General features: G+C 62.8%; 2 protein-coding genes across 2 annotated transcripts; both read left to right on the top strand.

Annotated features, from left to right (window-relative positions):
• The first annotated feature begins 1 nt into the window (after window position 1).
• On the top strand, window positions 2–5857 carry LOC140644241 (SLAM family member 8-like). The gene is made up of 7 exons (XM_072846871.1): window positions 2–77; window positions 2963–3304; window positions 3627–3920; window positions 4041–4160; window positions 4265–4356; window positions 5125–5249; window positions 5365–5857. Exons 1-6 carry the CDS (start codon window positions 5–7, stop codon window positions 5239–5241), a joined length of 1038 nt encoding a protein of 345 aa, XP_072702972.1. The 5' UTR covers window positions 2–4; the 3' UTR covers window positions 5242–5249; window positions 5365–5857.
• A 7691-nt stretch (window positions 5858–13548) lies between these two features.
• ETV3 (ETS variant transcription factor 3) lies at window positions 13549–23503 on the top strand. The gene is made up of 5 exons (XM_072846643.1): window positions 13549–13726; window positions 15145–15207; window positions 16216–16453; window positions 18683–18798; window positions 21335–23503. The coding sequence occupies exons 2-5, from the start codon at window positions 15162–15164 to the stop codon at window positions 22516–22518; spliced, it is 1584 nt and encodes a 527-aa protein (XP_072702744.1). The 5' UTR covers window positions 13549–13726; window positions 15145–15161; the 3' UTR covers window positions 22519–23503.
• Window positions 23504–23853: the final 350 nt, after the last annotated feature.

The following is a 23853-nucleotide window of genomic DNA, read 5'->3' as shown; positions in this document are numbered from 1 at the left end:
AGAAATGGAGGGGGAATTGGCCAGGAGCAAAGCCCGGTTGCCCTCGCTGCTCCTGGCGTTGCTCGGCCTCGGGCCAGGTGAGTGCGCGGGCGGCCGCCGCTGAGCCCTCGTCCTGCGGGAGCCTCGTGGCAGGGGGCTGGCGGCAGGGTGGGCTGCGGGCAGGGATGCCGACCCCATCCTGCCTTCTCCTTGCCTGCTGCGGGCTAATTGCAGCCCACCCCCATGCTGCCCTTCCATCCCTCTGCGCTCCCGGCCGGGCACGAGGTGGTTTCTGGAACGCTGGCTCAGTTGGTCCAGCTTTAACGAGAGGTTTCGTAACGAGGGGGCAGCCGAGCGGCTGCGGGTCCCCCGGCTTCATCCCCCCACGAGGGTCCCCTCGCCCCTACCGTGGCGTCTGCCAGGTGCTGCCGTCGCCCCACGGAGCCCTTCAACCCCCCGAGGCCGTGCCAGATCCGGCTGCAAAGAGGCTCCTTACGTAAAGCAGGAGCGAGGAATCCCCTTAATTCCCAGCGTGCTAATCCACACGTTTAATAATTCCCATAAAACCTCCCATTCCTACCGAAAGCACCTAATAGCACGGGCAGATTAACGGGGAGGGGGGTTATCTTCCTAACGATGAATTGGCTCCACGAGCAAGACCAGGGGCAGGAGGGCTGTGGCACAAGGTGCCAGCCCTGCCACGCCGATGACAAATATCTGACCCAGCTAGATGGAAAATAGGCTGTTAATGATGCTTCGGAGTTTTCCTGCTGCTTTCTTTGATCAAAATTATTTGATATCAGAGCGTAGCGGTGGGGGGGTGATGAGAGAGAGCAAAACCTGGGCTCATGGTGGATAAACCCCGGGCTAAAATCAGCATCGTAGCTCTATTTTTTAGGGTCTGGTTGAGACCCGAGTTGGACTAATCCGGGTGCCGAATGCATCACGCCGCATCGAGCATCGATGTGTTTATTCCCCCATCCCTCATCTACCGGATCCTGCCGTGGGGTCGGGGGCTGCAGAGACCTGAGTTCCCGGAATCCCGGGGTAAACAGGATGAGCCGGGAGGATGCCGGGGAAGTGAGGCGGCGGCTGTGCTCGGCGGAGGCCTGGCACCAGCCGGCTTTTCCCAGCCGTCATTTCCTCCAGCCGCTCGTACAATAGCGCGGGGGCGGCCGGTGGGGACCCCCCCTGAGAGCCGCGGCCGGCGGATGTGCCGCAGGAGGGTGGAAAATGCCGGGAGGGGTGCAGGGAGGGTGCCCGTGTCGCTGCCCGTGCTGCTGCCTGTTCTGCTGCCTGTGCGGTGCCCTGGGTGGGCAGCCCCCGGTTTAAAAGCGGTGGGCAGCGCCGCTGGGGAGGCACGGCCGACTGACGGATGGACAGATGGACGGCGGGCGGGCAGGGCACGCGTGCACCTCCAGCCTTCGCACGGCTGCAGCAGGGGATGGGGGAAGAGCGTCTGCCCGAGCTCCTCCATCAGAAGCCTGATGAGCTTCTGTAGGGCCCCCGCAGCTCCTTGCTGCCGCTCGGGGCGGTGGCTGTCCCCTCCTGTCCCCCCCCCGGACCCCAAACCCGGCACCTCGGGACCCCCAGCTCCCCCCTCACCACCCCACTGATCCCCCTATGTCCCCCCGCTCCCATGCACGGGCTCAGCATCCTTCCTCCGGGCTGGGCAAGAGCCACGCAGCGTCGGTGCCCACGGCTGGGGCAGCTCCACGGGGCCCCGAAAACTTTGCAGTCACCCGGGGAAGTGTCAGAAATTCGGTCAGGTTTAAGATTCGGCTGGAAGAATGGGAATCAATCCTGGGATAAGCAGGATCAGAGCAACAAAAGCTCCAGCGACGCGGAGCCCTTCTTATAAAGCAAAGCAAAGAGGCAGCTTGTAATTTGAGGCTGCTGGAGGGTTTTGTACGAAATAAACACTCGGATGTCTGTGTTTAATCTGCTTTAATGTACAGGCACATCTGCTTCTGCTCCTGCGGGTGGGGGGAGAGGAGGGGAGGTGGCGGGGGGGTGCGCCGAGGCGATGCAGGACCCATCACCCCGGCCATCGCGGGGGTCCCGTCCCAGGCGGGACGGGGGCAAAGCCGCTCGCCCCAAGCTCGCTGTCCCAATGGCTGGGCATCCCAGTCCCCGCGTGGGACGAGGACAGGGAGAAGGGGAGGCTCTTATCCCGGTGGCAGAGGGGCGTGGGGGGCCGCGGGGGCCGGGGCCGGCAGAGGAGACAGCTTGTAGGTAGGCGGGAGCTGCCAGGAGCGAGGGAGGTGGTGCCGAGCGGCTCCTGGTGTGATTTTGCAGAGAGCTGTCGATGCTGCCAAAAAATAAAAATCCATGGTGGAGGCTCAGACGGAGGGGCTGCAACCGGCTCCGCGGGCTGGGAGAGCCGCCCGGGATGGAGGCAGCAAACTCCCATCCCCACGGGAATCGCCCTGGTCCCGCATCTGGGAGGTGGCTCCGTCCCTCCTGGGTCCAGCATCCCCACCGTGCGGGGACCCCCGCCGCCATCCCCGCTCTCCCCCATCGCCTTAACCCTTGTCGATCTTTCGTAGGCATCTTGGCAGAGGCGCGTTTTAAGGCGGACAATGAGGTTTTGCAGATGCTGGCTGGGAACTCCTCCCAGACTCTGTTGGAGCGTTGTTCTGGTGAGAGCCCGGCCGCAGCCCCGGGGACGGCAGCGTTCAGATGGGGCACCCGCATCTGAACCAGTAGATGCTTTAATTTTTTTGGCAACCAGTCTCCAAACCCAGCATCCTTCCCTCCCTGCCGGAGCAGGAGGCGGCTCCGTCGGAATACGGGGTCTTCTGGGGGGGACATCCCCGTCCCCAGCCCGGAGAGGGACCGGCCAGCAGAGAGACCAGGCAGAGAAACGCTGCTTCTTCCCCCTGAAAAGGGACCCATCCCCAAGGGTCCTTCTGTCCCCGTCTTGTCCCCGCTGTCCCCGTCTTGTCCCTGCGCGCCCAGTGACTTTCTGCCTTGTCCGCAGAGCTCCTCTTCGGCCAAGCCCGGGCGCAGCCCCGGCAGGTGAACGGCGTCCTGGGGGGGTCCGTGCTGCTCTCCCCGGCTCTGCCCCCCAACAAGACGGTGAAGGAGATCGAGTGGAGCTTTTCAGCCGGCGCCGGTGCCACCATTCAAGTGGCAGAGTTCGGCCCCAGAGGCTTCGAGCGCCCCGACCCCAAGGACCGGTTCAAGGACCGGCTGGAGATGTTCAACGAGACGGCGCTGAAGATCAGGGCCCTGGAGCGGGGCGACGGCGGGGTCTACGGGGCTCGGATTAAACTGCACCCGGCGCTGGTGGAGGATCAGTCCTTCAGCCTCTCCGTCTACGGTGAGCGGCTGCACGCTGGGGTTTGGCAGAGGCGCTGGGGGCAAAAATAGAAAGCCCTGAGTGCGAGTGCTAACCCTTTTACAGGTGGGGAAACTGAGGCACGGAGCAATGATGGGGTTTACCAGGGTTAGGTGAGACCCCAACCTTTGCAGCCCAGTGCCTGCAGCCCCTCCAGCTCTGCAAAAGGCCAAATCCTCTCACCCCAGGGGTCCCCGAGGTGGCCGTGCCGGGCCCCGCTGGGGACAAGCGTGACGGTAGGGATGAGCAGGGTGGAGAAAGCCCTGCCGTCCCGTGCTGACCCGTCCCCCCTCCTCGGACGCAGAGTCGGTGCCGAGCCCCCGGACCCGCAGCCAGCTCCTGGCCAGCACCCTGGAGTGGTGCAACCTGACGCTGCAGTGCCAGGGTGCCGGCAAAGGCGCTGTCAACGTCACCTGGAAGAGGGACAACGTCGTCTGGGACCTGACCTCCGACCGCGACCAGCTCTCCCCGGATGGAACCACCCTACGGCTGGCCCTGCCACCCACTGCCGCCAACGTCACCTACGCCTGCACCGTCAGCAACCCCGCCGACCAGAAGGTTGTCCTCTTCGACCTGCAAGCCATCTGCCAAAGCGGAGGTGAGACCCTCGCCCCGAGGATGCTCGGGGGTCCGACCCCAACCGGCTGGCTTGGCAGGGGGTGGGCTCAGCCCTTTGGGGGGGGTTGGCACTGCTCAGTGCCTCTCTCCGCCCTCCCAGGGGGACAGACGTCCTTCTCGAAGTCGGGGTACATCGTCCTGACCCTCATCCTGCTGGCGGTGAGCTTGGGGGGAGCCTTCTGGTGCTGGCGGATGAATAGCGAGAAGGCGGCAGACCCAGGCAAGTGAAGCCCCCTCCGAGAGCTGGCATGGCTTTGGGGTGACGGGGGGAGTGGGGGGGGGGGGAGGGTCCCGGCCCCGCCATGACGCCCTGCTCCCCTGCAGCTGCCACCCCCACGGTGCCCGCCGAGGAGAGCCCCTCTGACCCCCAGTACGCCGAGATCGTGCGCCGGAGCCCCCCGGAAGGTAATGACCAGGTGAGGCCCCCGGGGGTGCTGGGGGCTGCCACCCGGGGAGGGCTGTGCCGGGGGTCCCGGCCATGCTGGGGGGTCCCGGTCAAACTGGGGTCCCAGCCACACGGGGGGTGCTCAGCCATACCAGGGGTCCCAGCCACGTCAGGGGCCCGGATGCGTGGGGGTCCTGGCCACACCGAGGTCATGGCCACAGCGGGGGTCCCGGCCAAACCGGGGGTCCCAACAACACTGGGGGGTCCTGGCCACGCCAGAGGTCCTCACCAGACCAGGGTCCTGGCCACGCTGGGGGTCTCAGCCATGCTGGGGTCACGAAAACACTGGGGGTCCCAGCCACGCTGGGGTCCCAGCCATATTGGGGGTCCCAGCCAAATCAGGGGTGCTGGCCACACCGGGATCCTGGCCACACCGGGGGTCCCAGCCACGCTGGGGTCACAGCAACACTGGGGGTCCCACAGCGACACTGGGGTCCCAGCCACACCAGTGTCCTGGCTATGCTGGGGGGCCCAGCCACACCGGGGGTCCCAGCCAAACCAGGGGTCCCAGCCACACTGGGGTCACGGCAACACTGGGGGTGCCAGCCACGCCAGGGTCATGGCCACACCGGGCACCCTGGCCACCCCGGGGGTCCCAGCCACACGAGTGTCCCAGCCACAGCGGGCACCCAGCCCCACGGGGCACCCATGGGTGCAGAGCATCCCACAGGGGCTCCACGGGGCCGGGGGGGGAGTGGGGTGGGCAGGTCCCTCACCAGCCCCCCGACTTCTGCTGCAGGGCCTCGGTCACCCCGAAAATAACCAGGAGCAGAGCTCGCCGCAGAAAGCACCGGTCACCACCGTCTACGAGCAGATCCGCCGGGCACCAGAGGACACGGCCGAGGAGGTGACATAGGCCCTCAGGTGCGGGGGGCTCTGCCCCCAAAAAGGGACCGGTGCCGGGGGGATCTGCATGTGGGGACCCCCCAGCCTCCCTCACCGCACGCTGCCGAGGCTGAAGGGCTCCTGTCTCCCGCAGGCACCCGCAGAGCCGGAACATCGGGATTTCCTGGAAGGGCTGTAAAGTGCGTTGTGTGCCAAATCCGAACCCTCCAGCCCCCGTTTCGGCTCCGGGGATGGGAGGCACCATCTCGGGGCGACAGCCGGACGGATGCTTTCCCCCCCACCTCCGGTTTCTCTCCAACCTCCTTGTCTGACGCCCTCCAAGACTGTTTGGGGAGTGGGATCCCGGACCGAGGCAGAGACGAGCAGCGGCGGCGGTGAAGCCGGGGGACCCTCCGTGGTCCCCGGATGCCCCGGGACGCTCCGGGACCCCGGGGTTCACCTCCCACTCGCCGCCGCTGCCGGGCTTGGCCGGGTCGGGTCTGGGGGCACTGGGGAGGGCAGGGGCACATCCCGGTGCCGGCCAGGCCATGCCGCTGCGGCACGGCACTGCAGGTCCAGGATGAGACCCCCCTGGGGCAGACTGACCCCCCCCACCCCTCCCCAGCCCCCCCCCCCAGCCTCCAGCTCCCCCCAGGACCTCGCAGGGACCCTCTGTGGGGAGATGCCCACGCGGCGTGGGACCTGTCCACCCGCTTCGCTCTTGCCACAGAGACACGGGGGGGGGGACACACACGTCCCCAGCCCCGTCCCACGCAGCTCCACTGGAGAGGAGCCGGGTGGCATCTCCGGGACCACGGAGGGACGCAGAAGGGACCGTCGCCCGCGTGGATCCACCGAGAAGCACCCCCGCTTCCCGCAAGCCCCCCCCATAGCTGTTGCCCACGTAGCGCGACAGAGGGGGTATCTCACTGCCTGTGTGTCCAGCACCTACTGTCACGGGGCTCCTCGCTCGGCCGGACCTCCCGCCGTTGTAAAAACAGCAAATAAATGTTGGTGAGATCACAGGGGAAAGCTGGCAGCGGAGCGGCCACGCGTGGGCACGCGTGTACCCGTGCACGCGTGCCACGTGCACGCCTGTTTCTCTGCATCGGCACACGGACCCGTTGCAGTCAAAGCATCCCGGAGCCGTGCAAAGCGCCCAGGTTCAGGGCTGCACCCTAAGAAACCCCAGCCCGGCCCCCCGTGCTGCGCACGGGGACGCAGCCGCCTCTCGCTTCCCTTTTCGGAAAGGCGGCGGCGGCAGCGGCGTGACCTCCGCTTGTGCTCCGTGTGCTGCCTGGGGCCGGCCTGGCCCCCCACGTCCCCCCCCGAAACCTGGGGGGCTCTCGCAGCCTGGCTCTCCATCGCAGCCAAGACACGACAGGAGTCCCGAGGGGTGACAGTGACCGTGGGGACAGAGCTGGGCTGTCCCCAGAGACCTCTTTTACATGTTTCCTTCTGCTGCTGTGGGGGGTTCTGGTTCAGCGAAAGCTTCTCAAGAAAAGACTTTGCTGCTCACGGGGAGAAACCGAGTCCCCAGTGGGAAATGCAGCCTCGGGGCAGGGGACGGGACCTCCTGGGTGCAGGGGACGGGATATCCTGGGTGCGCGGGACAGGACCCCCCGGGTGCTGGGGACAGGGGCATCCCAGATGCGGGGACAGGAGCATCCGGGGTGCAGGGGACAGGACAGACCCGGGCGCTGGGGACAGGAGCATCCCAGGTGCAGGGGACGGGACATCCCAGGCGCTGGGAGCCCAACCGGGACATTTCGAAGCCGACAGGGACCTTCTCCCCTCGATTTAAAGCCAGGCAAGCCCTCCTCGGGAGGAGCAGCCACCCCAGCCGGGCCCCGTGGCGGGGACCAAGGGCTTGGGCTTGTGCTTACCCCGGGCGTGCTGGTCTCGGCGCAGGCAGCCAGCCCAGCTGGTATTATTTACCCAACAACAGGCAGCAGCAGGCAGCGACAGGCAGCGCCCTGCTCCTGCCTTTATTTATTGCACCTTGTTCCCAAGAGGAAAAGAAAGGCTGGGCAGGGGGGACCAGCTTGGGGATTTCGGGGACCAGCCCGGGGGCTTCGGGGCCCTTCACCAAAGCCTTGGTGCGGCAGGAGGGAGAGATCCCACCGACCCCGACCCGTGGCGGGGCCGTGCCACGCGGGCTGGGGGCTCAGCGATGTCCCTGCGATGTCCCTGCGATGTCCTTGCATCGCCACTCCCCTAGGAAGGTGCAGTGCTGCATGTGGGCAGATTTGCATGTTCACTCCCTCCAAGCTGGTACATAGAGCTGAGATCAAGGCTTCGAGCTCACAGCGTCGAAGCGATGGGGATGTCACCCGCCCGCCCACGTCCCCGTGTCCCCTGGCTGCTGGCCCCGCTCCTCATGGCGGCAGGTAGGCAGGAGGGGAGGGCAGCAGCCATGCTGGGAGGGGACCGTGGCTGTTCCAACGCTTGCGACCCCCATTTATTAGCGACCCCCATTTATTAGCGACCCCCATTTATTAGCTACCCTCATGTATTAGCGACCCCCATTTATTAACGACCCCCATTTATTAGCGACCCCCATTTATTAGCAACCCCCATTTATTAGCGACCCTCATTTATTAATGACCCCCGTTTCTTACCGACCCCCATTTCTTACTGACCAGGTGGTGGTGGGAGAGAGCTGGGGAGCGCGGCTTTAGGTCCCAGTTGCAAAATGAATGCTAACCCCAGGGGTTTAGAACGTGAAATATTAGGGGTGAGAATAGGAATTGCCTCTGCGAAGGAGCTGGGAACGATGCACCGGGGCACCGGCGGTTCCTTGGGGGGCGAGCCGGGGCGAGCCGGGGCTTCTTGCTTGCAGCCCATGGGGGAAATGATGCGGGGCGTTGCTCAGCCTCCCCTCCTCACTTTACTGCCGGCATAAATCAACTCCCGAGAGGTTTACGGTCCCCGGCGGGGCTGGGACCCCGGGGCCAGCGCCTGGGGCTGTTTGCTCCTTCTCCTGCTCCGTGGCTGCTGCTGGGCGCAGTCGGCTCGGCCAACCGGCGATAGGGAAAGGGAAAATTAATTTTGGCGAGTTATGGAGGAAGGCGAGGAGAGGCGATCTCCCCTCTTCGTTCGCCGGTGTGTTTCCACGAGGAAGAAGAGAGAGATCGAAGGGTGGCTTGGCTCCAGGCTGCTCCGGCCGTGCCGCAGCATCGCGGCGACGTACCCGCTTCCTCGGGGAGGGGGTTTTGCACCCTGCAGCCGTTGGGGGCACCTGGAAAAGGCTCGATGGGTGCAATGAGTGGGCAGAGGCTGGGTGCTGCCCCACGTTTAACCACCACCCGGCGGGGTGCCCCGGGGACGGCTGGGACACGGCGGTGCCGCGGTCTCGCTCCCCATCACCGCTGAACCGAGCGCAGTGTCGACACGGTGATACCCAAATGAATCCCCCCCAGCCCCCGTCCGCTCCCAGGGGAGCGCAACCCCGGAACCAGGGGGGGTCCACGGCCGTGCTTTTGCGTGATGGGGCCATGAACCCCCCAACGCTGCGCCGGCGCGTGCGGTTTGCTGGCTGCAGGCCGGCCGCGCGGTTCCCCTCGCCTCGCCTTCCTCTTTGCAAACCAAAGCGGCTGCAGGGAGTGGGGGGAGAGGCTGGAGCCAGCCCCGAAGCACACAGGAAGCGAGCAGCCTGCGAGCCGGGGTGCAGAATGGGCCCTGCGGTGTGGGGATGTGGTTGTCTGTCCGTCCGTCCCCCCCACAGGGGGAGGCTGCATCGGCTTCTCGCAGCATTCGGCGTCTCGGAGCTGCGTCCCCTGCTACGGGCAGCTCTGCTGCTGGGAGCATCTCGTTGTCACCCCAGGAATAGGGGGGGCTGCACCCCAAAAGCTCAGTGCTGAGCTGCCCCACAGCCCTGGATGGAGGGTCCCTGTCCCCACCAGGACCCATGGGGACATTTCCCAAAGATTTAACCTCAAACCTGCCCCGCTTTGAGCCCCGCTTGGGCGCAGGCATGGTGGGAAGAGCATCCCCGTCCTCTCCGCGAAGCCCTGGCTGGTCCCTACGGTGGGGATGAGCCGTGCACAGCGTGGCGTGACACCGGGACAACACGGGACGATGCTGGGAAGGCACCGCGAGCGCCCAGCGTCCCCCCAGCCCCGGGGGATGCCCGGCCCCGGCGCGTGGTACCCAGCTGCTGGGGATGCAGGAAGGGGAGGTGATGGGTGTAGGATTAAATGAATCATCCGCACTGTCATGACTAAGGCACGGGCGGGCAGGTGCCCACGGGTGCCCTGGGTGGGGGCTGTGGGGAGGAATGGGGGGGTCTGCTGGGGGTCTCCATCCTCCAAACTACCCCTGTCCCGGCCAGGCGCTGCGGTTGCCCAGCCCTGGCAGGTGAACGGCGTCCTGGGGGGGTCCGTGCTGCTCTCCCCGGCTCTGCCCCCCAACAAGACGGTGAAGGAGATCGAGTGGAGCTTTTCAGCCGGCGCCGGTGCCACCATTCAAGTGGCAGAGTTCGGCCCCAGAGGCTTCGAGCGCCCCGACCCCAAGGACCGGTTCAAGGACCGGCTGGAGATGTTCAACGAGACGGCGCTGAAGATCGGGGCCCTGGAGCGGGGCGACGGCGGGGTCTACGGGGCTCGGATTAAACTGCACCCGGCGCTGGTGGAGGATCAGTCCTTCAGCCTCTCCGTCTACGGTGAGCAGCTGCAAAGCGGCGGGCGGTGGAGACGGGGTTTACAGCCCATGGGAGAGGCGATAAAACCCTTCTGCGCCCAGAGTTATCGGTGCCCAGGAAAGGGGAAGAGAAATTGCTCTTGCTGCCGAGCATCTGTCGTGGGGATTTTCCTGGGTTTATGACTAACCGCGATCCACCCCCACCTGAGCTTCCCCTTCCCACGCCCTCTCGCAGCCCCTCCGGCCCAGCTCGCCCTCCCCGGGGGACCGAGGGTGTCCTCGGGGTGTCCCCGGGCAGGACGGGTCCTGTGAAAAGGGTTTCTTTGCACCGTAAACAGGGCCGGTGCCAGTGCCAGAGATCCAGCACCGGCTGCTCTCCCTCACCACCCAAGGGTGCAACGTCCACCTGCGGTGCCGGCTGCCGGCCGGCAGCGATGCCGAGGCCGCCTGGCAGCTCGGCAGCTCCCTGGGGACGCCGTGGGGACAGCTCTGCGAGGACAACCAGACGCTGTGCCTGGCCGTGCGCGCCAGCGCCTTCAACTCCAGCTACACCTGCGTGGCCCGAAATCCCATCCAGGAGCGGAACGTCTCCATCCGCCTGGACACCCTGTGCCGGCAGCAGGGTAAAACGTCCCCCGCCACCGGTGCCACCCAGCCGGGGGGGTCCTGGCACCCACCACAGCTTGTCCCCGCAGAGACGCATGGCTGGTGGAGGTGGCACGTGTGCCTGGTGCTGCTGGCTGTGGCCATGGGAATCCTGCTCGGCTTTGGCTGGCTGTGGAGGAAGAAGAGGAGGAAGAAAGCAGCTGAGGGAGGTGGGTGCTGCTGGGTCAAGGCTGCGTCCTCGCAGCCGGGAAACAGAGCTGGGAAAGAGGAAACCGGCTTTTTCCTTCGCTGTGGCTCTGCCCGCCCCTGCCTGCCCTGCCTGGACCAGGACGGCTCCATCCCCCCCCTTCCCCGCATCCCGGCTCCCCCCCGGCACCCCTCGGCTCACCCCCCCGCTTCTCTCGCCGTAGCCGCCCTCGCGTCCCCCTCCAGCGAGGATGCTCCGCTGGAGCCGTCGTACGCCGAGATCCAGAGGAGAACCCCCCCGGAGGTGCATGAGCGGGTGAGGCTGGGGGGCCGGGGCCAAATTCGGCTCCTGGCCCATTGCACGGCGCTGCTGGGGCCGAATTCAGCTCACGCCGGGGCCGCGCTCCGGCTTCCAGCCCTTCCCTCCAGGCTGAGGGTCCCCCCGTGTCCCCAGAGTCCCCTGAGCCGGGGGACACAGCCCCCTTCCTCAGCCCCATCGCCCTGGAAGCGGCTCCTGGCATCGCTCCGAAGCTCCTCGTGCTTCACCGGGGGGGAACGGGGAGGTGCCACGAGGGGACGTTGAAGGACCGCCATGGGCCACCGTGTCCCCGGGGGCTTGTCCTGGCTGTGGAGCGGCCGTGACCGGAGGGCTGGTGGCTCAGGGGGGGGTTTCTCCCTGTTTTCTGGCCTCGAGCAGCAAGACCACCCTACCACCATCTACAGCCAGGTGCAGGCAAGCACGGGCAGCGGGGCCGAGACGCTCGCCTAACCCGCCGCGACCGGTGAGTACCGCTGGCACCTCGTCCGTGCCGGCACCGTCTCCATCCTCGTCCCACCACCCCCAGCTCTGTCCCCGCACTGATTGTCCCCGCTTTGTCCCCGAGCAGGACAGCTGGAGCAGGACGGAGCAGCAGGACAGGGACCACCGAGCCCCCGCGACACCGGGGCAGGAGCAGCCGCCACACGGCGCCGTGGACTGACGGACATTTGTGTGCGTCCCCGCGATGTCTCCTCCTGCCCCCTCCCTGCTCCGTGTCCCCCCACCTCTGCTGTGGGAGCAGAGCAGGACCTGGGGGGCAGCGAGCAGGGTCCCCGCGGGCTGCCACATCCCCTTTCCCCAAACCCAAGAGCAGCCGGGTGGGGACGGGGGTGCGGGACGGGCTGGGGGGGGGTGTCCAACCCCACCCCCACCCCCTTGGCCCACCGGTGACTCCAATAAAGGCGGGTGAAGGCGAGGTGTGGGTGGCTTTAATGGGGGCCGAAGCCCCCCCTGGGTCACCCCGGGACGTGGGGGCTCTGCAAACTGGTGGGGGTCCCGGGGTGCCCTCCCTGCAGCGGGGGGGGTGGCTCTGGGTGACGGCGGGGGACACACACACACGTGTGTGTGTCAGAGCTGAGGGGGGACATGGGGACATGGGGACGTGATGCTCGGGGCTGGTACCAGGATGGGGCCCCGGCCCAAAGCGTGTCCGTCCCCCCGTGGGAGCTGCAGCAAGGGCAGGGCGGGGGGGGGGGCAGCACCCACGGGGCCAGCACCCACCGGGTGGGGAATGGCACCCACGGCTCCGTCAGGGTCACGGGGTGCCCTCTCCCAGAGCGCGGCCCCCCCCACCGCGCTCGCCGGCTGCCCGTGCCGCAGGGCCAGGTCCTGCGCGGCCGGGTCCCCCCATGCAGCCCCATCCCCGTATGGCCTGGGCCCCACGGGGCCGGATCCTGCACAGCTGGATGCCCGCACAGCTGGATCCTGGTACAGTCATACACCCGCACAGCTGGATCCCTGCCACAGCTGCATCCTGATACAGTCATAGACCTGCACAGCTGGATCCCCGCACAGCGGGATCCCTGCCACAGCTGGATCCTGATACAGTCATAGACCCGCACAGCTGGATCCCCGCACAGCTGGATCCCTGCCACAGCTGCATCCTGATACAGTCATAGACCCGCACAGCTGGATCCCCGCACAGCTAGATCCCTGCCACAGCTGGATCCCCCCATAGCAGCTGCCCCACACAGCTGGATCCCCATACAGTCACCGCCCACACAGCTGGATCCCTGCACAGCTGGATCCCCCACGTAGCGGATCCCCGCAATGCTGGATCCCCGCACAGCTGGATCCCCAGACAGTCACACCCCCGCACAGCTGGATCCCCGCACAGCTGGACCCCCAGACAGTCACACCCCCCGCACAGCTGGACCCACGCACAGCTGGACCCCCAGACAGTCACCCCCCGCACAGCTGGATCCCCGCACAGCTGGATCCCCAGACAGTCACGCCCGCGCGCACAGCTGGATCCGCGCACAGCTGGACCCCCAGACAGTCACACCCCCGCACAGCTGGATCCCCGCACAGCTGGATCCCCAGACAGTCACACCCCCGCACAGCTGGATCCCCAGCACAGCTGGACCCCAGACAGTCACCCCCGCACAGCTGGATCCCCGCACAGCTGGATCCCCAGACAGCCACACCCCCGCACAGCTGGATCCCCGCACAGCTGGATCCCCAGACAGTCACCCCCGCACAGCTGGATCCCCGCACAGCTGGATCCCCAGACAGTCACCCCCGCACAGCTGGATCCCCGCACAGCTGGATCCCCAGACAGTCACCCCCGCACAGCTGGACCCCCGCACAGCTGGATCCCCAGACAGCCACACCCCCGCACAGCTGGATCCCCGCACAGCTGGATCCCCAGACAGTCACCCCTCGCACAGCTGGATCCCCAGACAGTCACACCCCCCGCACAGCTGGTAGCCGGCCCCTTCCCCAGCGCCGGGCCCTTCGCTTTCCGCCCTCCTTTGTCCCCCGCCGCCACCCGTCGCAGCGCCGGGGCGGGGCGGGGAGGCGGGGCCGTGCGTGCGCGCTCCCGCGCCGGGCCGGAAGCGGAAGCGCGTGGGAGCGTGCCCGGAAGTGTGTGGGCGGTGGCGGCGGTTCCGGTTCCGGCGGTCGTGCGGGGGAGGCAGCGGCGGCGGCAGCAGCGAGGCGAGCGGCGCGCACCCCGCATCGGCACCGCGGCCCGGGCGCGCTCCGCCGCCCACCGAACCCGCTTCACCCGCCGGACCCGGCCCGGCCCGCGCCGCCGCCGCAGGTGGGTCCCGGTGCCGGGCGCGGCCGAGCCGCCGCCGCCGCCGCCTCCCGGCCTCCCCGCCGGCCGCCCCGTACGCGCAGGCTCGGTCGCGCTGGTGCCCGGGGGACCGGCTGCTGGCGAGGCCTTGGCGAGGAGGGCGCCGGTTACCGGGGGCGGGGGGGGGGACGACGTGGGTGCCCCCAGGAACCGGGAGGCCCTCGGCGAGGCGGGGGCCTTTGGCGGCGGGGCTGGGGGTGGCGGCGGGGGAAGCGCCTGCTGGAGGCCTTGGGGGGGCGAGAACGGGGAGTCCCCGGTTACCGGGGACGCTCGGCGGGAGGGGCTGCGGGAACGGCGTACGGCTACGGAGAGCCGAAGCGGGGCAACGCTCCCGGTAACCGGGCGCCTCGCTACGTAGGAGACCGGTGGGGGCGTACGGTTCCCGATGGCCGTGGGGAGAGCGGGAACCGGGAGGGCCCGGCGGGGGAAGCGGGGAGGGGGGATCACGGGCGGCTCGGCCCCGGGGGGTCGCGGCGACGGGGAGGCGGCGGCGGCGGTCGGGGCCCTTCCGGGGCTCCCCGCCCGGGGGCGGAGGAGGGGGGGGCGGCGGTGCCGTCGCTGCCCCGCCCGGGGCAGGGGAGGGAGCGGCGCGGCGGGCGGGCAGGCTGGGGCAGGCCGGCGGCGGGGAGCGGGGGGGGGTGGCGGCGGGGCTGCTGTAACGGGAGCCCGGCAGCCCGGGCCCGGCCGCCGCCGCGGCGCCTGGTCTCCTCCCGGCAGCCATTTACATACTTTGAACATTTCAAAGCAGGAAAACCCGGCGGGGACGGAGCGGGGACGGTTCCTCCCGGGGGCTCGTCTGGCCGCCGGGCCCTGGGGGGGGGGGGGGGTCCCCGCGGGGCCGGTGGCCATCGCCGCTCTTGCTGCGAGAGCCCGTTTTACCGTGAGGGAGGGGGGACGAGACCCGATTCCCGAGGCGCTGGCAGGTAGCGCTTCGAGCCGAGCCCACCGAAAACGATTGGAATCAGATGTGCTGTCCCCGACGGGGATCAGGAGCCGGGATTTTATTCCCCCCCCCCCCTTTTCCCTCGCTGGTACATCTGGGCGAGCTCAGCAGCTTGTGTATTTTGGCAGCGGAGCCCGTCTAGTAACAGAAGACAAACTGTGTTTGGCTTGTTTTGTCTGTCTGACGGCCCCACCGTGCCGCCGCGTTTCGTCCGTGAGCTTTAACGGCGGGGCAGGAGGGAGGCCGGGATTAACCGCCGGCTTTTTGCGACGGGGCGGAAAGACGGACGGGGATGATTACGGCCAGGGAAACCCCGGGCGGCATCTCTGGGGACGGGCAGGGTTACGGCTCGAGGTGGCCTCTCCGGAGAGATTCCCGAGTGCCGCTTGCGATAATGGCGTGTGGATGTCGCTGATGCCGATTTCCTTCTGTTTCGCAGTCAGCAGGAGGGAGAAAATGAAAGCAGGCTGCAGCATTGTGGATAAGCCAGAAGGAGGAGGAGGTAAGGAAGTCTAAAGGCTGAGTTGTTCAGCTGTTACGAATTCTTTTCCCAGGATAAAGGAGCTCAGGCGGGATTAATTCCACCTCTCCTAAAAGCTCTCGTACGTGGGCAAAAAGCCGCGCGTGAGTGAGGGTCGATCAGACGTCTGCTCGACGGGCCGTCGGCGAGTTTTTAAAAGCGCCGGGTTTAATATGGAAAGAAATTTTTCTGGAGATGTTTTATTTGTAAGGATTTGGGATCTCTGAGGTGGATCCCCTCCGGTCTGATACAACTCGTGCCTGGTTTTTGTCTCCGTCGCAGCCTGCGATAGTGGTGTGGGTGGCGTTGGAGCGTGATGCGACTTCTTCCACGCTGCCGGAGCCTGAAATTGTGGCCGCGATGATTTGGGGCGGGGGGGGGGGGGGGGACGGGACACAACGACCACAAAAAAACCCAACGAAACCTCGCGTTAGTAGTTGTGCTGGGAAACTATTCGGAGAAAGCCGAACTTGGCAGTCGCTCAGAAACATCTGCCGGCGCAGTGGAAGCTGGAGCGGGCTGCCGTGCTCTGAAATAAGGGGGAGCTGGAGTCGCTGAGAGCTATCCGCCCTCGCCCCCCTCAACGTCGGCGCACCAAATGCTCAAATCTGGATTCTTTGCCTTATTTCAGCCACCTGGAGTCCAAATTGTAGCCACGTCTAAAACTTTGGGGCTCCTTTCCACTGCTTCTCACGCTGAACGTCCCTTTCGGTTTTTACTATTTTTTTTGGTGGGGTTTGGGGATTCTCCGAGCAGAGGGGGTTAAACCGAGTAAGAAAATGAGCAGAAGAGGAGGAGAGCCGGGTTTCTCTGCTTCCACGCTGAATGTTTAATAGAATTACAGCCCCCAGCGATGCTCTGTGGTCTCGCTCTGGAGAAAACACAATAAATACGCAGTAGAGCTTGGCAGTTGTGAGCTCCTGTCGCTGTCTGAATAACTTTTTCTTCTTTCTTTGGGTTTTTTTTTTTATTTTTTTGGCCCTTTCCAAGGTTATCATTTCCCCGAGTGGGCTTACAAGACTGAGTCCAGCCCCGGCTCCCGACAGATCCAGTTATGGCATTTCATCCTGGAGCTGCTGCAGAAGGAGGAGTTTCGCCATGTCATCGCCTGGCAGCAGGGCGAGTACGGGGAGTTTGTCATCAAGGACCCTGACGAAGTGGCCCGGCTGTGGGGTCGGAGGAAATGCAAACCCCAGATGAACTACGACAAGCTGAGCCGGGCGCTCAGGTGAGCAGAAGTTTCTGTGGAGGTGAGGGGCTGGTAACGAGCCCTCCTTCTCTCCTTCCCCGCCTCATTTGGGTAACTGATCGTAGATATTCAGTCCCCGGTTCGGCGGTACCTGCGTTTCTGGGAGGTTTGTATCGAATTTTGAGTTCCGGGATGCCAGATTGCTCGGGTAGGTCTGACTGTACTTGGGTGTGATCGGAGAGACGGGGGAGGGCGTCCCTGGTTCGCCGTGTCGTGTTCTGCGTCACGGTGTAAATTTGCACCTCTAGTTCAGGTTGTTATTATCAGGATGGCTTCCTTCGGGGGAGCTTTTCTGTCTCTTTTCTCAGCTTCCATTGCCGCTACTGGTTTGAGCAATGAAGGTGTGGGAGGAAACCAGAGGTGTTACTCTATTATCACACCATCAAGGGTACCGTTTCAGAGAAAGCAATTCCCCTTTCTAACATAATTTGTACTTGCCTCCTTACCTCTAAATCCAGAGGTTCCATGGCAAGGGCCTGGACTGGGTGTTTCCCGAGCCCTGATGACACAAATTTGGGTATCCTTAAGGACCCCCTCTGGCCGCCAGTGTCCCTTTGCGTGAGACAGGGGCTGAGCGTTCCTCGCTTTACATTTCACATCTCCAAAGCCTCCAGTACGATGTCGTCTTCTTTTATTTAGACCCTTCCATAGGGGTGTGGTTTCCCCCCCCCCAGTTATTGCTGTGTATTTTGAAGCCAGACAGTGGAAAACTAGCCTGACCCTCTGAAGTATTTCACCATTTCAAGCCTGTCACCTGCAGGAGTGGCTGGGTTCCTGACAGGTTCTGGCATTATCAGTCTGTAACATGGACTTCGCTGCCTTACGCCCTCTGATACCTCCTGGGTGGAGCTGACAAAGACAAACAAGGCAGCAAACACAAGAGTCTCCTACTGGAACAGGAAGGAAACAATAAATTGAATGGCACCGAGGCTGTAGTTGGTACATGGGAGTGGAAAACAGCCTCCACCTCCTAACACTGATCATGTCTTGGCATCTTGACGCCGAGTGTGACAGCAGCGGGGCAAGAGCACTGCGGCTATCAGCAGCCGCTTCAGCTCGGGACCTGTGGCACCTTCCCCCCTCCTGCTCCAAGCCGGCCTGGCTTTGTTTGGTGCGCGCTGTGGCAACAGGCACCGCGCGTTAATCTGCCTCCTAAGTACAGAGAACGGTGGCGATGATCTGCGTGTGACACCTTTGTTTGTACACCGGCATTAGGAGGCTGAGGACAAACAGCGGGGGTGTAAGCGGGGAGGAGGCCGCGGTGGGGATTCTACCCGCTGTCTCTGTGGCCGAGTTGTTCTGCCTTTGTTTGGTGCTGTGAAGGTGAGGAAGGGAGGCTGGCCGGCGATCGGGGCCGGCTCCGAGCGCCTGCCCTCCGCAGCCCTGATCAGCGCTGCCTTCGCAGGCAGCGTTGAGTTTTTGATCTGAAGGTGCGAGTGGGTGAACAGAAGGGAAGCAGCTTGCTCACGGGCATGAGAGCAGCAGAAAGCAGCTCTCCCGATTTCCAGCCTGATGCCCTGTACGCTGTTACAATACCCTGGGCCTTGCAGATTGCAGAAATAAAAAATCTGAGGCCCCTATCTGGGTAATTTGGTCCCTTTTGCTCAGCTCCGTCGTTGCACTGAGTCTTGTTCTGCCCCAGCCCAGGTAAACGTTCCCCTCTTTCACGTTCTGTGTCTCAGCACAGGTTCACCTGAGTTTTCCCCTCCTGTTCTCGGTCCTGTCATGTTCCCCCGGCAGTCACAGCCCACGTGGAGCGACCGTGCGCGTTTCGCTGGCTGCGGGGCACTTGCACGGGTGGGAATAGGGAGGCAGTGCCAGCGGGCGGGCGAGATGTTTGTTCGAGACCCCCCAGCCCATGGCACTGGTCCCAGTTTGGACAGGGGTGAGAACAACATGTACAGGCTTGGCCTGTTGTTCAGCTTTCGCTTCCCTTTAGGATTTCACCTTTTCCCACACGTTCTAAGGAACATAATGACCTGTAAAATGGTTTGAAGCCTACTGCTAAAGAATGTGTTGTAAAAGGAGTGGGTGTCGTTTGGAAACTTCCCGATCGACTAATATTTTCTTGTGCTAATACCATAAATTCTCCAAGCAACTTTGTTTTTGTAGATATGTCAGAGGTGGATGTCGATGGTGCTAAAAGAAACGAGACCTTTAAACAGATCACCGCGTGCTTTGATCGATCTCTTTAACTTTCGTTAACAGATACTATTACAACAAGAGGATTCTCCACAAGACAAAAGGCAAAAGGTTTACCTACAAATTCAACTTCAACAAGCTGGTGATGCCCAACTACCCGTTCATTAACATTCGGCCTAATGGTGAGTGCGGGTCGGGGCTGCTGCTTTTTATTGTCCCCGCTCCTGGCGCGTGGAACGGGGCCGGGACCGAGCCCGCAGCCTCTGCAGATCCCCTCTCGGTCATCTCCTACGCTTGAAAGACTGCCGAGGCAATCAGCGCTGCTGTGGTGGTAATGTCTGGACGTTGATAAAGCCTTATCTGGAGCGCTCTTTCCCTCGGGTTTGTTACAGACGCATCTGCGGTCATCTTCAGGGGAGGCTGGAGGCGTTCTGGTTTCCTATTTGAGCTTGCTTGTTGGACTGTCTTTATGGGTGCCGCGAGTTTGCTTTGCTTTGCTCTCGGGGGGCGGGTGTCCTTGGGATAAGAGGGTTTTAGCTCTGTTGCAGGGACCTTGCCTCACTCACATGCTCGTAACGTAAGTTTATGGTGCCATATAAATGTGACCCTTCTCGACAAGGAGCTTAGAGGTGCGTGGCGAGGCATGCGTGCGAGCACTATCAGAAAGTTCGCAGCTTAACAGCAGTTTGCTCTCCTCCCTGCTTCTGCAAAGGCCCCATGTTTGCTTCAGTTCTGCTCCTTTTATATCAAAAGGAACTTTTCTTAACCGACTCCTATCTAGAGTTCAGGGGAACGTAATAGCGAGCGCAGAGCAGTTTCCAGAGAAGAGTAGTAACTCGTCTGAGTTTGACTGAAATCACAGGTATTTCTCGATTCTCCCTGCGGCAGAACGGCGTGCTGACGTTCAGGATAACGAAAAAGAGTTTAGGAATGGAGCGTAATTGTTCCCTTCTCATCCTAAAAGGCCTTTGAGTCTCTTGCCAGGAGCAGTAGCAGGAGTTCACTCTGGGTTTGTCCCAGAGTCAGCAGTGCTGCTGTGGTTTCTCTGGAAGAGGGTCCTTTGTTCGCAAGATCCTCTTTGGTGGAGCTAAGTCCCCCCATAGCTAGATTTCTACAGCTGGGGTGATTGCCTCCATAACTGCACAGCCAACCACGCAACCAGGGAAATTAGTGGCCATCGAGTCCATCAAAAAAAAAAAACAAAAACCCAACCCAACCTTCTGGAAGTCATTACAGCGAGGCCCGAGACTGCAAACTCTCCACAGCAAAGAAAGTGCGAACGCAGAGGCGCCTGAACCAGCCTTTCTCACAGCGCTGTGCGCTTAGTTCTCACCTCGTGCAGAGTGCCCCAGGGGAAGCCTTGAAGCTTCGTCTAGCAGGGAGAGAGCAGGGGAAAGTGGGGATTGAATGTTGACTCTGAAACCCCGGCGGCTGAGAAAAACAGGTTACGTGTGGGTTAAGAGTATTTCTCATCGGTGCTCGTGTAGCCTGTGCCTACGTACGGCGGTGACTGCTCGTTGATCTTGGCAGTTGAAGGCAGACCCGCATCCCTCCCCGCCCCTGGGGAGTCCCAGCCGGGCGCGAGCACAAATGTTATTTCAAGGCATTGTCTTCTAAGCAAACAGTAACCCCAAAACGGGGCTGGGAGAATAGAAATATTCATAGAGGCGTTCTGCTTCACCTGTGTGGGACACGCTGCCTTTATGGCAGCGAGGAGAAGGAAATGTATTCTCCAGGAGTCCTTAGCCAAAGCATGGGGGTGTAAGATGTAGTATGAAGCTGCGCTGCAAATCTATAATTACTTGCAGCAACGAGTCTGGGCAGTTCCAGCTCAATATTGCTCACTGCTGTTCCTTTTCCCTGTTTGCAGCCACTCCCTCCTATCTCTGGGGCATGCATTTAAAAAAAGAAGTTTGGAGAACTGGAATGCACTTGTCTAATTACAACCTGTTTTCTTTCCTTCTGGCTGGAATGGGGGTTGGGATATCAAACCTGTTTGGGGCACTGGGATCAGGTTTCTTCTCTCACTCACGCAGTTTTGAAGGGGAGAATCAACGGGCGCGTTGTGGAGGTGAGAAAGCGGGGGGGGGGAGGAGAATTTGCCTCAATATGGCTCGTTACGGCACGAGTAAGTCGTAGACAGGCGGCTCCGTAGGCACGGCGGTGGAAGAGGAGCCAGCGAGAGCTGGCAGCGTTACTGGCAGGAGCGTTGGAGAGAAGACGTCTTCCCAGAAAAGCACAAATCAGTGACTTTCAGTCAGCCCTGAGAGCTTGAGGTTTACCAGCAGCGCTTCTGCCGGTGGCGTTCGAGCGCGATTGCTTAACCGTGTTCCTAACGTACCGTCGTCGAGACGTTTTCTGGTTAAACCAGAGCGAGGAGGTCAGGGGAGGGCATCCGAAAGTGGAAGTTGTTTCAGTGGCACTGGAGGTTCACAAAACCTCAGCCGGGGTGGAGAGAGGAGATTTCATCCCCGGCAGTGGCGAGGTTTTGAGGTGGGCAGAGGAGACTGGAGCTCTGCAGGGGAAGGGAGCAGATGGGAAAGGCACCTCCCATCTAATCGTCTGCTGCGTTGTTGATAGCGCGTGGTATTTTTGTGTTACTCTTCCAAACGCCTGCGGGTGCGGCCCAAAAAGCAGCTCTTTACCTGTGCTTTCACTCCCTCAGCAACTGCGCTCTTAACTCTCTCCCGTACTCTTTCTCTTTCCCCCCTGTCCCAGGTGTCGTGCCGCAGAGCGCTCCTCCCGTACCCACGGCTTCGTCCCGCTTCCATTTCCCACCGCTGGACAGCCACTCTCCCACCGAAGATGCCCAGCCCAGTCGGTTCTCCGGTGGGTCCCTGGTCCCATCCAACCCAGAAGCGTTGGGTGACGGCGGCGAGAGGAAGCCGGACATGCCGGAGCTGGAGGACGGCTCCTCGGATTGGCGCCGTGGCGTGGATCTCATGGCCTCGCGCAACGCCGTGGGCGCTGGTAGCGTCAACCACCAGAAGCGCAAGCCCGATATTATGCTCCCTCTCTTCACCAGGCCCGGGATCTACCCGGATCCTCACAGCCCCTTTGCCGTGTCCCCTCTGCCGGGGCGCGGCGGGGTCCTAAATGTCCCGATCTCTCCTGCGTTGTCCCTGACTCCCACCCTTTTCTCCTACAGTCCCTCTCCGGGCCTCAGCCCCTTCACAGGTAGCAGCTGCTTCTCTTTTAACCCCGAGGAAATGAAACACTACCTGCATTCGCAAGCTTGCTCCGTCTTCAACTACCACCTGAGTCCGCGGACTTTCCCCCGCTATCCGCTCATGGTGCCACCACTACAGTGCCAAATGCCCCTCGAGGAGCAGCCCCAGTTCCCCATCAAGCTACAGCCTCCACCCGTGGGGCGCAAAAACAGAGAGAGACTGGAAAGCGCTGAGGAGCCGGCGGCTCCCCAGCTAGCTACTCCTCCTCCCAGGGTCAAGGTCGAGCCCGCGATGGACAAGGAGGCAGAGTCCGAAGAGCCACCGGCGAAAGGAAAAGACAAAAGTGAGAGAGAGGAAGGCTCTGGCGTGGCGGCCAGCCTGGAAGAGGAGAGAGGGCCCGTGTTTGCCAGACCAGCTGCCCCGTCGTGGCACCCAGCCCCACCGGCACCCACCCAGGCCAGCTTCTCAGCTGAAGAATCCCAGGAGCAAGGGGAGAGCAGCGGGGAGAAGTCATCCCGAGAGTCTGCCGGAGAATCGGGGGCGCAGGAGAAGAGGGAGGATGCCCTGATGCCTCCGAAGCTGCGTCTCAAGCGCCGCTGGAACGGTGACCGGCAGGCGGACGTCCCCGAGGAACGCCAGAACGGCCGAGTCCACTGGAACGGGGCGCTGGGCAGCCCGCACCTCACGGCGGGTCCCAAGGCCGTGACGGCCACGGCTGCCTCCGACACCTAAGCCCGGGGGAGCCTTGCAGTCCGTCTGTGCTGAAAACATCTGTGTATTTATGTAGCAAGGTTGCAGAGCGTGGGGGGCGGGCGGGGGGCTGGGGCTAGCCTGGTTTGGTAATTCTAGAAACTAGGGGTTTTGTGTTCTTTGTTTTCATTGTTGAATTGCAGGTGAGACGCGGTTGTCTTGCTCCGATTAGGAGAGGCGAGGGAAGCCGGCCGCCCTTGTGCGCGAGCTTCAGACCTTGCACGAACTCCAGCGGGGTTGAGGCCTCCACCGGGACGGAGGAACTCCAGACACGGTCTATTTTATATACGCTCTAGTATTTATAGAAGCAGGAATCTCTGAATTCATCTAGTTCCTTTTTCTTTTTATATATGGAGCCTGGTGCGATGGTGGGAGAGGATTTCCTGCCCGTTCGAGACGTGCCGTGCGTCAGCCTCGGAAGCTGTCTGTGTTTTGGGGGGAGGCCTGAGGGGCGAGGGAATATTGCACTGTCTGTGGAGCGGGGAAGGTTGCAGAAAGACACAACTCGGAAAGTCACTGGCGCGCCAGCAAGGTGGGACGCTGCTGGAGAGGGAACGGCGTTCCCGGCGAGCGGATCTCGGTAGCGCTTCAGGATATATATATTAGTCGTCCTTTTCGCCTTTCTGAAATACTGCAGAAGCCATGAGCAAGATATTAAAAAAAGAAAAAAAAAAAAAAATCTTTCAGGGAAGGGAGTGGGGTGGGAAAAAAAAATAACCTAATGCCTTTAATATACGCATTAAAATGTACCCTAGGTGGTTTTTTATTTTTTTTTTTCTCCTAATTGTATGGGTGGAGTTGGGAGCGATTGGAAGATTAACACTGAAATGATTGTGGTGAGTTCATAGAGGAGGAATGACAGGAGCTTTGTTAAATCTTATTTCCTTTGTTTGGTTCCCCTATCACTTTGACTCATGCCTTAACTACGTGTACACTTTATGCGAGCAGGGTCTATTGACAGAAGCAGCCTGTGCGAGAGCCAGATGCGTTTGGCCGAGGTTGGGTTTCGCGGAGGTTTTGGATTTTGCCCGATGACGGAGAAGCGACGGAGAGCGCGGTGGTTGCGGGAGCGAAGGACGGCGGAGGGGCGGCTGTGCCCGCCGGGCTCCGTCTCCGCAGGCTGGGTCGAGGCGGGGTTCGCGGTGTAAATCTCGCTGTATTTTTGCTATAAATCTGCTATTTCCCTACGCGGCTGCGTTTCTCGTTAGGCTGATTAACTTAGGCTCCGGCTTACACAGAGGAACGCGCTCGTCTCCCGCTGCGTCGGGACGAATCCCTAACGATTCCTTGAAAGGAGCTTGGAAACAACCGATCTCC

Source organism: Ciconia boyciana, chromosome 26 (genome assembly GCF_034638445.1).
Source record: "Ciconia boyciana chromosome 26, ASM3463844v1, whole genome shotgun sequence".
In the NCBI taxonomy this organism is placed as follows: Eukaryota; Metazoa; Chordata; class Aves; order Ciconiiformes; family Ciconiidae; genus Ciconia; species Ciconia boyciana.
This window is presented reverse-complemented; position numbering and strand designations above follow the sequence as displayed.